Source organism: Bubalus bubalis, chromosome 3 (assembly GCF_019923935.1).
Source record: "Bubalus bubalis isolate 160015118507 breed Murrah chromosome 3, NDDB_SH_1, whole genome shotgun sequence".
NCBI classification, from domain to species: Eukaryota; Metazoa; Chordata; class Mammalia; order Artiodactyla; family Bovidae; genus Bubalus; species Bubalus bubalis.
Genome location: NC_059159.1, coordinates 13,247,665 through 13,262,717, shown reverse-complemented (window position 1 = coordinate 13,262,717; position 15,053 = coordinate 13,247,665). Strand labels below are relative to the sequence as shown.

Below are 15,053 nucleotides of genomic sequence, written 5' to 3'. Positions count from 1 at the left end.
GAAGGGGAGGGGGTCTCGGCAGAGGGACCCAGCTCAGGCACCGTGGCAGTGTGGTGGTGGCCTGTGGACAGGAACCTTCCAACACAGGGCTGGAGAAGAGGGGGCCCTCGTTCCCTTGGTTCTAAACCAGCCCTCCTCTTCTTACCTGAAAGCTTCGGTCCCCAGGGTGACCAAGAAGACTCACAGAACAATGTCTGGTGCCCAGGAGGTACTCAATAAAGATTCTCAAATTGCTGTTTTGGTTATTTCTAGCAAGCATGCCTGGGAGCACCACTTGCTCTACAGCCAAGGGCTGGGCTCTGACGCCCAGGCCGACTTGGGACACGCGGCCTTGGGCCTGCTGAGACCCTGCACGGCTCCAGGCCACCCAGCCCGAACTCCTGGTGGAAACAAGGACAAGCACAGCTGCCAGCAGGGCCTCGCGCCCTCCAGGGACCTGGAAGAGGGGAAGTTCCATGAGGAGTCAAAGCCCCGCCTGGGCCACATGAGCCACCTTGAGGGGATGAGCCCGTGCTGAGAGACACACAGGAAGCCGGCTCCAGCTGGCCCCCAGGTTCTGGACAGACATCATAACCAGCTGCCTCGAAACAGGTGGAGCGAAAAGCAGCCATGGTAAAATCACACAAGAAAAGCACACATGGGAGGGAGAGTCTTCAGATGCCACAACGGACAGAAACCCAAGCACTCCAGATAAAACCAGAACCTAAAAGATAACACTGGAGGGGCTTCCCCTGGTGGTCTAGTTGGTTAGGAATCTGCGTGCCAATGCAGCAGACAGTCCCTGTGGGAAGATTCCACATGCCGCAGGGCAACTAAGCCCGCGCGCCCCAACTGCTGAGGCAGTGCTAGGGCCCATCATCACACCGGAGAGTAGCCCCACTACTCGAGAAGCAACCAGAGAAAACCTTCGTGCAGCAACACAGGCACGGCGCAGCCAAAAATACATACATAAATCTTAAAAAAAAAAAAAAAAAAGATAACATTGGAAATGGAGGCCTAGGATACTAAACATATAAGAAGAGGAATGAAAACCACAGTGAAGGACCCGAGGGAGATTTTAAAAAGAACTGAAACAACGTCTGGAAACAAAAGGAGAAAAGATTCATGCCACGGGTGGAGCTCTACAGTGGCCTTGGAGGCCAAGCTCAGGAAGTTAGCCAGGCCGGCGGAGCAATGCAACACCACACGCATGAGGGCTGGCAGCCCGTCTCGACCAGAACAAGGGAGCGACTACAGGGGCCTGTTCCCCACTGTCTTTAGTCTGTACACAGCTCCTTTATTGCTATGTTTTCACTGATGTTAATTGTAGAATGAGACAAAAACAAATCGGGGTGCTAATTCTTTTCCTTGGCCTTGTTTACTTTAACTAAGCAACTTCTACATGTGGTTGTGAACATATCCAGAGACATCAGGTAAAAAGCCCTTTTAAAACACAAATTCAGGGAATTTCCTGGCGGGTCAGTGGTTAGGACTCTGTGCTTCCACTGCAGGGGGCATGTGTTCGGTCTCTGCTGGGGGAACTAAAATCCCACAAGCCACGTGGCACAGCCGAAAAAAAATTTGTTTAATGAATAAATAAACACATACACACATACAAATTCAATAAAAGGAGGTAAGCACCGCGTCACTTGCCCCCAGAAAACCATAACGAGCCTGATGAGGGACCAGCAAGGACCCTGAAACATCGGCAGACACTGTCGGGCAGGCAGAGGGGAAGAGGAGAGGAAAGCTGTGGGAACCCTCGAATCTTGGCCCAAGTTCACAAACCTGAATCAGTTTCCCAGCCAAAGACAAAACAAGCCGGAGCTCACGGTTTCAAGTTTCACTTGAAACACAGAAGCCACAGCCCAGATCACGCTGGGCTCGCTGGGCTCGGAGACCCTGCCCAAAGCAGAACCCCTCCTCCCTGCCCGGGCCCCAACGCGGGCTGGCCAGGTGAGGAGGAGCCTTGGGTCCAGCTCAGCTCGGCTGAGCTCCACACCTCCCTGGGGGAAGGCGTCATCAGGGAGGAGTTTCGGGAGCTGCCGGCACAAAAGCTGCCCACAGGCCACAGACACCGAAACCGGAAGCCCTACAGCCACCGTCCGGGAGCACAAGACACAGGGTAGCCAGGCTGGGAAGTGGCCGGTACGCTCCCTTCCAAAACACAGAGCAGCTCCAGTCCACAGACGTCCCAACAGCAGCCTTACTGGGATCATAAGCAAATTAAAATTCAAGTAATGCATTACACATCTCAGACTTCAGGTTACAAACGAAGCCGTCCACTTACTCATCAAAGGAAGGTAAAGGGCCAAAAATAAAACTTTCCCCGGACACTCCCACATCCCCTGGCCTGCCTCACTGGACAGCCAAATAAACTCTACTTTCATTTCCATTTTCCAACTATTTGATAAGCAAGAGATCAGTTGATACCCTCAGGACTTTTTTTTTTTTAATGAGACACCAAGTACCTCACCTGACAAAGCCCCCACCTGGGCCAGCATGCGCCCCATGCTCCCTACACTTGGTTTCGCAGGCCCAGCTCTCACATGTTGACGGGGAGGACCCCGAAGACCCAGAGGGCACAAGTCCAGCCCCTGTACACACTGCACTCAGCTCAAGCGAGGTGGATCACACAGGCCAAAGGCTTGAAACTGGGGGTTGGGGGAGGAGGGCAGCACCACTTGGTCCTGGGCCTCCTGGAGGAGTCTGGGAATGTGTCTGTCCTGATCCCCTGGACTCATTCTCCAACCAATGAACAAAGGCCTAGTGAGCACATGTGCATGAACATAAGCTACCAGGAAAGACCTTGGGCCTGCGCTCCGAGGCCCACAAGCTGCAACTGCTGAAGCCCGTGTGCCTAGAGCCTGTGCTCTGCAACAACCCTGCACCCCACCTGCCACAATTAAAGAAAGCTGCATGCGCCAACAACGAAAGCCTGGCACAGCCAGTAAGTAAAAAAGAGCACGTTAATCTCTAAGAACTTAATGACTGTCATCTCGGCAGCTGGTTAGGGCTTACTGTCCTTAACGACAACCAAAATTCGAGAAACTGAAATTATGCTTAGGGTTTTCTGTAGCGTTTCCATTTCCTTTTCCTTTCCTCCGGATGCCATATCCCAAAGGAGCGCTAACTAAAAGTAAAACTATCTGGTAACGTCGAAAGTATAAATGATCTGCTTCCTTCATCAAAGATGTTTTGTTCTGTGACACATACCATTCCCACTGTACAAAGGCAATTTGGTGGGATACTGTAATTAACCCACCAGGTTCCAAAAGATCCAGTAGAGGCCTCCAGGGTACCTTCTACACATAGGAAAGCTGAGGCCCAGGTCAGATAACTACTCTAAGTCACAGGAGGATGAAAGAATGGAGCCAAGACTCAGAAGCGGCCACAGAGTACAAGTCCCTGATTCAACTCACAGACATGGCACCCCTCCCCCAGCGCAACCTTTTCAATGCCTAGAGGACTCTGGTCTGTTGTCCTTGAGGCTGGGTGACCTTGGCCAAGTTACTTACCCTCTCTGTGCTGCTTGACTCTGCAAATCAGGCTCCTGAAGTTCCCATTTCAAAGAGTTACTGCAGTGATTAAATGGATTAATAGAGATAGAATGTTACTTCAGCACAGGGCCTTACATCGAATAAACACTCAATAAGTGCCTAACCACCCCCTGCCCCACCAAGAGAGTAAACTCTGGCGATAAGCAGGTGAAGGAGGGATCACAATGAAAAAAGAAAACCTTTGTGGAAGAAACGGAGACTGCAGAAGGAATAGCACCACCTGTCAAAAGCCATCATTAAAATTCTCAGAGAAATAAGAGAAGCCTATTGCAACTACTACCTAAGAATACGATACTAAGAAAGGAACACTCAGAGAACACGCATGAACTCATGGAAACCAAAAATCTTAATAGCAGGACAGAAGGGTCGGAAGAGAAAGCTGAAGAAGGTGAGAACAGAAAAAAGAGCCTACAGGAAAGAAACAATGGCATGTGAAGAATCAGGAATCACCACTTACACCAAAGTTTACAACAGGTAAAACTAATCTATAATGCAAGAGAATCCAGCCAGCAGCTGCTTCCGAGTAGTGATCATAGTGCTCTACCTCCCAACAGAAGGCATGCCCAGGATTCATGGAAGGGTACTCTTGGGACCTGTGCCCTCAGCACATGTGACTTCTACTTTCAAAAGAAGTATTAATAGTTAACAACATGCCTGTTGAACACGTCTGTCTTTGAAATGCAACAAATGCTTGAGATAGAGCAACATGTGGAAAAGAGGAGGGGGTGTAGAAGACCCTGAGCGGCAGGTAGGGCAGAGAAAACGCCCACCGCAGAACCAGTGCTGGGTGTCTGAGCACTCACTTATGTGAATTATGTGACTCATCTATGTGTGTCAAGTTTTTTGTACTAAAATGTTGCAGGCAGAGAGTCAGGGATCAGAATCACATCAAACTTTTCAGAAGCAGCACTGAGGACCAGATCAACAGAAAACACTTTCAAAACACTGACAATAAATACTTTTTGGCCTAGGGTTCTATACCTAGCCAAACTATCAAGTAGATAGAAGGGCAGAAAAAAGACACTTCCAATCATTCAGGGTCTCAAAGATTCGCCTCTCTTGCATTCTTTCTAAGGCGCCTACTAAAGGGCTGTGCTTCATTTATACTCAAACGAAGGATCAACCCGAGAGAGAAGACAATATGAGATCCAGGAAGCCTGGCTTCGAATTCAGGAAAGAGGCAGAGGGAATCTCAGATGACGGAAGGCAGGCGTGGAGGTAGAGGAGTTAAAGGGCTACACTCTCATTTCCTATAAAGGCAACAGACAACACCCAAAACCCGGAGCAGTGAGGGGGGTAGAGGCAACAAAACAAGCAACAGAATAATGTTACTTGTAATCAAGGAGGTAAACTTCCAAAATCATCAGCTAAGAAAAAGGTCCAAGTGGGGCCCCTGGCAGGGGGGATGGGAGGGGAGCAGCCAGTGACACCCTCCCACTGAGAGGTTGGGACCCCTCCCCTCCTTCAAACCCAGAGAGCCAAGTGGGATCCTAAGGTGCTTTGTGCTCTGAGTCCCACATGGAATAAGAATGACCACCCTCCTGGAGAGGCCTCTGGATGAAAACAAAGGGAGGAGTAGGGACCAGCTGCTCCCCCAGGACATGAGGCAGCTGAGTGCCCACTAATGCCATAGCACACAAGGCCGGCCTGGAGCAAGCTAGACTCTTGACCCGAAAAATCTTGAGATCATAAAAATGGAAGTGTTTTAAGCCACCTCTTCTGGGTGGCTTGTCATCAGCAAGAGGTGAGGGGAGCAGCAGGAACCACTGTGTTTTTGTGGTAAGACAGGACTATTTTTTTTAAGCTCTAAATCATGTGGACGTCTGATTTGGATGAAAGTAACTAAAAGACCTTTTTTTCAATTAAACGTGAAGGTAAAGCCAAGTAAAATCTTAAGCCTAAAAAGAAAAAACTAAAACAGCATCTGGGCTGGTAGGCTCACCCTGGCACCCACGCCACACACACCGGTTTCCCCGTCCCCACACCTGCACCACATGCGGCCTCCCGGAGAGCATGGAGGCAGCCAGTGACTCAGCAAGCAGTTGAAGGGGAGTGGGGGTGCCCCGGATCACAAACTAAGTGTCTTAATCATCTGGAGAGAAAAAAAGGGGGAGCAAGGAAAGGCATGGAGGCCGTTCCCAACGGCAGCACACAGCCAGGCGGCAGGACAGCCTCGCTCAGGGCTGGTCCTGGGCGTGCACCGGCAGGTCCCCACGGCGGCCCAGGCGGGCCCCCTCCGGCTCTCCAGGAGGACCCGGGCAGGCCTCCCAGTCCCCGGGGTGGAGGGTGACAAAGGTTCCGTCAAACCCTCACGGGGAGGACACTGGGGCTGTCGGCATCCGTTAGAAGAGATGCATTTCAGGCTAAATGTCAGCGTTGGCTGCCGCCGCCTGCACACACTACAGCTCACCTGGGAGGCCTCTACCCTCACCTCGAACGTGTGCAACCCCCGAGCTCACAAAGAGCCAGGCGGCACTACCCTGGCACTCAGGAAACCCGGGCAGGGAGCTGCCGTGAGGCATGGAGGTGGCGCTGGCTGGCCGGCTTGGTGGGTGCAAACACATGAATCGTAGCTGCGGGCGGGAGGAATATCAGGTGCATCTCTACGCCCCGAGGGCTCGACTCCTACATTAAATCCCTCCCACTGGAACAGCCGGCTCCAGTTTCAGCGAGAGCGAGCGTGAGAACAGGTCCTGCTCCGGCCCGGCAGCCACAGCTTCTACCTCCCCACCTCTGGTAAGTACCTACTATTTGTACCTACTATTTCTTCTCAAACGCAAGTTTTCTTTCAAAACTCCTCTCAGATATATCTTAAAACTATCTCTCAGTGAATCACCTGCCCAGAGTCTCTCTGCCCTGGTCTTTTCTCTGCGGATTACTCAGGACCCAGCAGGTGCACTGCTGGGAAGGAGACCCTTATTACAAAACTTTTAATAAGGCTTACGCTTTATTCTAAGAGTATAAACGAGTTTATTTGGATGTGAAGTTCTCAATTCTACCATAAAATTCAACAACTTTAAATCCAAACTCAATTTGATGTTATGCTTATCTGTTCTTCACCTTAAAAAATTAACAAGTTTCAACATAAAAGGACCACATATATACATAAATAGTTGCAGATCTTAATTTATAATTTAATTTTACAACCTTTCAGATTAAAAAAATGATTAACACTGGTAGTCCCTGGGGAAGAGACCTGGGGAGCAGAGGTGGGAGTGAGATTTTTTTTTTACTGTGCTGTCGTTCACGCTTTTTGAATTCCAAACTTTGTGAATGTATTCTCTCTCCAAAAATTTTAAATTAAAAATTAAAGAGGAAAAAAAATTCAAACCTTTTGGAGTTCAAAATAAGTGCTGTTTTGACATAAGCTTACCAAGAAAACAAAAAACATCTTAACTGAAAAGGATCTCTGTACATACAAAAAGGGAATTTTCTTAAAAAAGTTTCTCATAAATTTGCATGAAAACAATTACTGATCAAATTATTGGTCAGACTGGCCAACATCAGACTTAAAGTAATGAAAACCTGTCTACCTGTTATCCTGATTTTTATTTTGTATCAGCCAAATCCTTCCAATGCTTTAACCTGGTGCTTTAAGGAGGAGGCGGGCAGTTTGGGGCTCTGGCTCTAGGGAGGTGTCCCGAATGTTAAAGCTGTGTGTTCACTGCTGAACACTGTCTGTAACCCAGGGTCTCTGGCTGAAACCAGAAAGAGCCCCTGGTTGTCTTCCTGGATCCATTTCTCCAAACTATATTCCAGAAAACTATCTTTTACCCTAGGTCATGGTTGCCTTCATGTTTATCCTTCATTTAAAGAACTTAAAGTCTGGGAGGGAGTGGTGGTTAATCACTGGAAAAGCTCAATTGGGAGTAAAACTCACAAATCTCGTTCTTGCGACACCCCAGTGGGTAGGCGACAATGGCGTGTCCTTGAGTTATGCAATAATGCCACATCACAATATTGTAATTATAGCATGCCCTTCAGAACGCGCTACCTGGTGAGGCTCCCTGCCAGGCAGCTGGACACCACCGGGGAGGGTGGAAGATTCTTCCAGTGCAGAGGTTAGTACGCATGACATGCATAGCTACCCGGCACGTCACAGCAATGCCCCATAAAGTTAAGCTATAATTACCTCTATTGTGTCCTATCAAAGTTCAAAAAACATCTTTCTCTTGCCTATTTTTCAGAATTCAGACTCTCTAGAAAATTGTTAAACATACTGGCCACTCACTATCACCCTAACGACTGGCAACTATGGAGACACTTGTCCACACTTAGGAGGCTATTGAGAGACGTGCACTGGCACCTCAGTGCTTCTGAAACAGGCAGACAAAACCCCGTGGACACGAAACCACAGGTGGCTCAGCGCGCCATGTGGGCAGCACCACCCAGCTGCCCAGGCCTGTGGGAGGGGACGCCACAGCTGGCTCCCCGGTCTCCAGGTGGGACGTGGGCAGGGGTGGCAGCACGTGAGGGGTCACGGGAGGGTGTTTTGAAACAGAGTGGGCTCGGGCCAGGGGCCACGGAGTCCCTGTGGCCCTGCTCCCTACCCACACCCCTCAGGGTGGGACCCGACTCCGCTGAGGGCACAGCTGAGGGCAGGCCTCGTGCCAACAGCTGCTCGCAGGCAGGAAGGCAGGCGGGGACCCCCTCCCGCATTCAAGGACAGCACCCTGACCTAACATGCAGGGCTCCCCACGCCTCCTGCTGACCCAGTGAGAGCTGTAAGAAGGCTGAAAGATGCTGTCCCACAAATAACCTTCTAGGACTAGGCTAACATCTGCATTTTCAACTAACATGCTAACGTTGCAGTTCTCCCAGGAAAGCCAAACCGAGGACCCTGGTTTGTTAACCTCTCCCTGTATGCCCCCCCTCCCCAGACTGTACCAGCTCTCCCAGGACAAGGACAGTGAAACACCCATATCATCCCCTTCAGAAAAAACTTCACCTCTGACTGCTAATCTAAACCTCCTATTTACAAACTTAAATTCTGGATTATATTGTTTTGGCAACAACACCCTTTCTTTCCCCCATCCCCACCCCGCTGCCAGCCTGCACCAGGTCTGGCAGATATAAACTGACCAGAGATGGGTAAACCCTGTTTCTGCGGATGGCCAGACTGACGAAGTCCTGGGCACTCAGCTTTAGCTTCTCACCCTGTAAACTTCACCTGGGCAAGAGAGAACCCACGGACTGACATCATCTTCCTAGAGGCTGTCCCCTTTGGAAGCTTACAGAAGCCTCAATCTTACCCCGTTTATTTCTCTGACATGATTGCATTTTTATAACCCAGTGAACTAGCTCGTCTCCATCGGCGTCTGAAGCGGCTGCACTCCCTTGTTTTAATTAGTGAATTGTGCAACCCTGGAGAGGTCAGTTTACTCAAAGTTACTAAAACTGCTGCCCCTGTGACTGCATCCAGGCTCGCCTTCCAACAGTTGCGCCCTGGAATACTCTCACCTCCCAGAACACTGGCACTAAGGGAACCATCCGCTGAAAACCGGTTCACTGTCCTTGTAAGATAGCCGACAAAGAACAAAAGGTTCAGACCCAAACTGCGGGCACAAGATCATCTGACTGAAAAAAGTACATGTTAACATAGGAGCAATTAATTCCCAAACTATTATTTTGAGTAACGCTGTGAAAACTTACATACAACTGACCTCCTATAAACCTTTGAGAAAACTTAACCAAAGTGAGCTTCTTTTATATTTTGGCCTCAAAGTATGAGCAACATCAAACAATACTGCTTTTAAAGCTAACACCATCGTCATCTTAAACCCGAGGGGTTTTCGGCTGGTTTGGGCTCGCGGGTCCGGGGTGGTGCAGCAGGTGTGTGTGTGCTCACTCCTGGTGCCACCAGGGCTCTCGGGCTCACACTCGATGCCACGTTTTGCAACTGTCATCGTTTTGATCGCCGTGCTTCCAGCTAGTGATGAAATCATCAGTTTTCAGATCTCTGCCATAACATATCCTATACAATCATGGGAACCTGACTTGCAGAGGTTCTCACGCCTTCAGAATCAGGGAGCATAATGGGACGTGCCAGCACAGGTTGCCCTGACTTATCAGGCTGGCCCCGAGCTGGCTGGAATAGCTTCCTGACGGGAGGCAGGAAATAATGCTTTTATAGCCCAGGGCACACCTGCCCCACAAGGTATGGACTGAACTCGTAAACTATTTCACATTTTCCCTTAATAAAAGGGGAAATTAGGAACACGCAAAGCTGTGACCACATGTTTAACCAAGCTGGGCTTTCACACTGTGCGTAGTTCCCGCAAGTGTTCCCAGGGGGAGAGGAGGAATACAGGCGAGAGTCAGGCACCAGGTGCCGCCAGGCTGGCCACTGCCCACCTGGTACCCTACCAATGAACACCCCCAAAGACGGCCTGCGGAACCCGCCTCTCCAATTAGGGGGCAGCCAAAAATCTAGTTTCTCGTCCAAACTATGCACCTGAGCAACCCTGCTCTCCAGAAACCGTCCCCATGACAGAAGGCAGCAGGCCACCCAAACCACTTCTCAGAAACACGTTTTCAAGGGGATGGAACAATAAAATAGGTTAACAGAGGCAGCTTGGTGCGGGGGAAGAGTGGTTCTTTGTGTTTTTAAGAAATATGAAAATAATGAGCAGAGGAACCAGTCTGCTAAGAGTAAGATCAGAGTTTTTTTTAAATAAGATATCCAAGTGAAATTAAAATCCCACTCCCTCCCCGCTTAAGCCCTCCTCTCACAAACTACCCATTACCTCATCGTCAACGTGTGAGACGGCACAGAGGGTAGCTACGCTTTATTCTGTGAAAACAAGTCTCTTAGATTTCCCATGCATATTTCTCTATTTTTAAAGGGCTGCTTTCCAGCTCAGTGTTTTAATCAACCCGACGTCTAGAAGGTGATGCTTTATACAAGCAATTTCACAAGGCTCAGAACTAATCATATTTACTCATTCCTTAAAACTGCAGTTGCAAGTTATTTCCTTTATAAGTTTATTTTTTAAAGTGTTTAAAAATATTGAGAAGCTAAGTCCTTTCGACACTCTTTTATGCAAATTAAAGTGCCGGCCTTGATTCCTCACCACCACCGCCCCCAGCCCTCCCCACCCACAGGCTTTCTCTAAGACACAGTCACCCCATGGGCTGGTCCTGGACACGCAGCCGCACCCGGCCCTGCCGAGATCCTCCCAGACCTCACGTCTTTTGTTCTCAGCTTCAGTTTATGAAGCAGAGTGAGAGCCCAGGGGTGTGCAGAGCAGCCTCTGAAGGAAATTCGGGAGATTAAGCTTGGGGGGTGGGCAGGGACAGGAGGACCCTGGGGAAGAAATCTGGAGGGCCCTTCTACAGGTTAAAGGCTGGGCTGAGTTCCTCCCAGAATCCATTCATTTCTAAAATTAGGCACCACTCACTCTGGTTTCCTCTTGCCAGGAGGGCTGCTAAGCTTTTCTGCCTTCTGGTAAGGCCAGAACAGGCAGGGATGGGCTACTACCTGAGGTGGGCAGTGGAAGGCGAAAGCACATGAGGACAACTGCTTACTCACAGGCTCATCACATCTTAATATCATTCAAATCAACATAAACACAGCACTTATGTTTGTATGCTGGCCAACACAAACACTACTCAGAAAGCTGACTTTTCATTTGTGAATTTAGAAGCGGGCGGGGGGTTGGCCGGGAGGGGATGTCGCATTTTTACTTGTTCTTCACTTTTAAATATTCCCTCGTAGAACAGAACACCGTGATTAAATAGGACAGATGGACTGAACGTTGCAATCACACTTGCCTTGCTCTCAGTGAGCACAAGTGTGAATGTCACAGGCACGCGTGAGCCCAGGCTTTCTCAGGTCGCATTGGAGCTCAGCACTTGGTCCAGGTAACAGGACTCGTCCAGAAACCCCAGGCACACGGACGGGGGCGGGATCTCAACAGTCACTCGGTCAGCTGGGTGCACAACCTTCCTGATACATGAGGCCTCAGATCATAGGTTAAAGACCCAAAGAGTTACAGGTATTCTGTGAAACGCCACTAAACCCTCCTGCAACCACACTCCCCCTACGGTAACAGAGAGCACTGTGGGGGTGGCACCTGGGGCATCGTGGAGGGGCAGCTGATGCCCGTCTCATACCTGCTCCTCCTTCAGCAGTTACATCACCTGCAGGGGCCCTTGCTTCTCCTCCTCCATGAGCCAAGGAGCTCAGGCTGGTTCTTCATTAGCCTGTTAGCCAACATCCTGACACTAAGGCTCTGCTCCTCCATTTCAGCTCCTGGTCCCCAAATGAGCAAGACTTCCCTGGTCACACCCACAGCCTGTGAAGCCGGCTTCAAGTAGAAGTGCTCAGAAAGGAAAGCAAAGGAGAAGCGGTGACCTGCTTCCTTAAAAACAAGGCTGAACTACACAGGAGCCAGCAGGGCTCAGACGCCAAATCACAGAAGGAAAATGAGCCTTCTCAAAGAGCGAAAACCAAAAAAGCCACATTACATCCCCAGGCCCCCAGGAAAGCCGTTCAAGTACAAGTGTTTCCAGTGTCCCTTTACTTGCAATGAAAAGTCACATCTTTTCAACCACATGAAATACGGTCTTTGTAAAAACTCCATCACTTTAGTGTCCGAACAAGATCGCGTTCCCAAGTGCTCCAAACCAAACTCTTCGGACCCTAAGCAAACCAATCAGCCCGACCCTGTGGTGAAGCCCACCTCTTCCAAGCCGGTCCCAAGCGGGCTCTCACACCTGGATGCCAAGCTCCAACACGGCCTCGCCAAGGACGACATCAAGGAAAACCTGGACCTGCACGCACGCGGGCCCCACAGGTGCCTCGGACAGAAGCCCACTCCCCACAAGGAAGCAGCGCCCCCAAGCCCAGCCCCAGAAGCTGCCGTGGGCACCCAGCCTGTTCTGGAAGGAGCTGTCCGGCCTTCAGCATTCGTTCCAGTGGGGGAGCACAGACTCAAAGGGCAGGAGCTCATGGAAACTCCCGAAGCGCTGGCCCTGACCCACGCCCCTGCCAAAGCCTCCTCCTTCCACACCAAGTCTGCCTTCCACGCCCCCGGCTACCCCTGGAGAGCTGGCTCACCTTTCCTCACACCCGAGTTCCCACATAAAATCCCATCCACAAAGGGCTTTGGAGCCGCTTCCCCGTATGTGCACCCCAGCATCACGGAGTACCCACCTCATTTTTACACGGAGCACGGACTGGCCACCATCTACTCACCCTACCTACTCGCAGGGAACTCGCCCGAGTGTGACAGCCCCCTGCTGTCTGTCTATGGGGCTCAAGACCAAAGACACTTCCTGCCTCACCCAGGGCCCATCCCTAAGCACCTGAACCCGGCTCCATCCACATACGACCATTACAGATTCTTCCAGCAGTATCACTCCAGCCTGCCAATTCCTTACGGATTTTACAGACCCGAGTCTGCCTTCTCCTCCTACGGCCTCAGACTCCCACCCGTGGCTGGCATTTCACGGGACCAAAGCTCACATCTACTGGAAGAAGCTGCCCTGGGTTACCAGGCCTTGAGTCCCTCCAAGTTAAACTCCTCCAACTCCCACAAAAAACACACAGAGTTGGAGAAGCAGAGTCCAACTCCCGAGGCTAAAGAACCTTCCAAAGATGGGCAAAGGGACACGGAAGGGACCAAAATGAGCCCACGCGCGGGCAGCGCGGCCACAGGCTCCCCGGGAAGGCCGAGTCCCACCAACTTCACACAGACAAGCCAGCCATGCACTGGCCTGTGCGGCCTCTCAGATGCGCCCGCGTCCGGTGCCCCAGGAAGGATCCCACCACCTGAACAGGGCCTCGCAGCCTTCAAGCCCATCAAGAAGAACACAGAGCACCCACATTCCCAGGACCCAGAAAACAGAGCGGCATCTCCAAAAAGGTAAGCAAGTTCATTTTCCAAACCTCTGAAGTAATGTCTCTGGTTGGGCTCAGTCAGAGGGGATGGCAGTTGCCCAAACTCCCTGTGGGCAGGGTCCCTTAGCAAGGTCCCTGTGACGCCCTCTGTGTCTCTTCCAGCCTCGAGGCCTTGAGCACAGACGCTCCAACTCAGCTGGGGAGCCTGGAGGCCGCCCCCTCCAGCCCGGAGGACGGCTCCAGGGCGGCCCCGCTGAACCTGTCCACGAAACCAGAGGCTGAGCCGGCTGCCACGTGCAGCCCTGCCCATGGAGGATTCGTGGAGCCACAGGACGCGCCCCTCAACCTCTCAGTGAAGGACCCCTGCAATGCCCTGACCTCAAGGCCCTCTGTGTGCAGCCCGCCTCGAGGGGCCGAGCCCGCCGCTGCCCCCAGCCCCTCTCCAACTCAGCAGAGGGAACCTGCAAGTTCTGGGGACGGGCCTGACCCCAGCTCTGTGGAGGCCCCGGTGCCCAGCCCCACTGGGAAGGCCCAGGATATACGTGCAGCTGACAGCGATGAGCAGAAGCAGACGGCGGCCGTGGCCCTCTGCCAACTGGCAGCCTACAGCCCGGGGAATGTCGAGCCCGCGGCCCAGGAGCCCACCTGCCGGCCAGATGCACCCACCCCCAGGGCCCCAGAGAGCCAGGAGGCTCAGTGTGACCTCAGACCCAAAGGGCAAAAGAGGACGAGCCCCAGGGAGGTGGGGAAGGGCCAGCATGGATCCAAGAAGGCGAAGCCCAGTGACACAGCCAGAGTGTTCACGCTCCGGAAGAGAACTCGAGTGTCTTAGAGCCACTCCCAGGCAGCCAGAGCTGCAGCCACAAGACGACTTGCAATGTAGGCAAGACAGCAGCAAACCCCCACCTGGCCCTCACTTTTCTCGTCTGGTCAATTTTGACAACTCAGTTGTCTTCTTCACAAAATAGGGGGGAAAAAAAAAAGATAAAACTGCAACTCAACCCAGTTTTGTAAATATTAAGCATAAATGTTAAAAGGTGCTTCTACTTCTGGCTGTAAAATATTTGAATGACTCACACTTTAGGACCTGATGCAAAATGTCAAATGAAATGCACAGGACCGAAAGGTAACTTTTAAGTGTTAGCATCTTAGAGGAACTCTCTTTAAAAATACTTTTCTTATTTTTAATTGTTTTTCTATTATGTCTACTATGTATTTCCAAGTAAAGAACAATTACTGGGGGGAAAAAATGCCAGGAAAAGACATTTCCGGTACTAGCATTAAAGTGCTATATGTAAAAACGCTGTTTGTTATGACTGCATCACAGACAGCAAAAGGCTATTTATACAAGTAATTTATTTCCACCGGGAAGAACGCGTTGCGGGGAAGCCAGTCTCCACGCGCTCGGTCTTCACTACATTACAGCGTGTCTTCTGACACACTCGCCTGGTTTTCCACTCCCTAAAATGATGTATGTGTTGCTAATTCTCCAATAAACTCGTAGGTAAAATTCGAGGTTACGTAAGAAGAAGAAAAGCATAAATGCTGTGTTATATTTTGCCACAATAAATAAACTCAATGAAAAAGAAAAAGAACGGAGGCAGCAGCAATTAAAGCTGAGGGGAGGATGCTTCAGCGTGCGCATGCGTCTGCTGTGCACCAGGGACCAT

General features: G+C 50.8%; 2 protein-coding genes across 7 annotated transcripts in view; one reads left to right on the top strand and one right to left on the bottom strand.

Annotated features, from left to right (window-relative positions):
• TBCD (tubulin folding cofactor D) overlaps window positions 1-15,053 on the bottom strand; it is a 145,999-nt gene that overhangs the window by 78,865 nt on the left and 52,081 nt on the right. The window lies entirely within an intron of this gene.
• On the top strand, window positions 6,138-14,938 carry ZNF750 (zinc finger protein 750). Of its 3 annotated transcripts, XM_006053360.4 has the most exons (5): window positions 6,208-6,275; window positions 7,512-7,600; window positions 11,257-11,402; window positions 11,791-13,408; window positions 13,546-14,938. In XM_006053360.4, exons 4-5 carry the CDS (start codon window positions 11,967-11,969, stop codon window positions 14,213-14,215), a joined length of 2,112 nt encoding a protein of 703 aa, XP_006053422.2. In that variant the 5' UTR covers window positions 6,208-6,275; window positions 7,512-7,600; window positions 11,257-11,402; window positions 11,791-11,966; the 3' UTR covers window positions 14,216-14,938. The 3 variants fall into 3 exon arrangements, with proteins under 3 accessions (XP_006053423.2, XP_006053421.2, XP_006053422.2); XM_006053359.4 differs by lacking the exon at window positions 7,512-7,600 and having other exon boundaries at window positions 6,169-6,275; XM_006053361.4 differs by lacking the exons at window positions 7,512-7,600; window positions 11,257-11,402 and having other exon boundaries at window positions 6,138-6,275.

Bases quoted from the DNA above. Each gene is read 5' to 3' on its own strand.
- ZNF750 (XM_006053361.4), top strand. From the start codon at position 11,967: ATGAGCCTTCTCAAAGAGCGAAAACCAAAAAAGCCACATTACATCCCC. The intron at 13,409-13,545 runs GTAAGCAAGTTC...TGTCTCTTCCAG, and splicing joins AGAGCGGCATCTCCAAAAAG to CCTCGAGGCCTTGAGCACAG.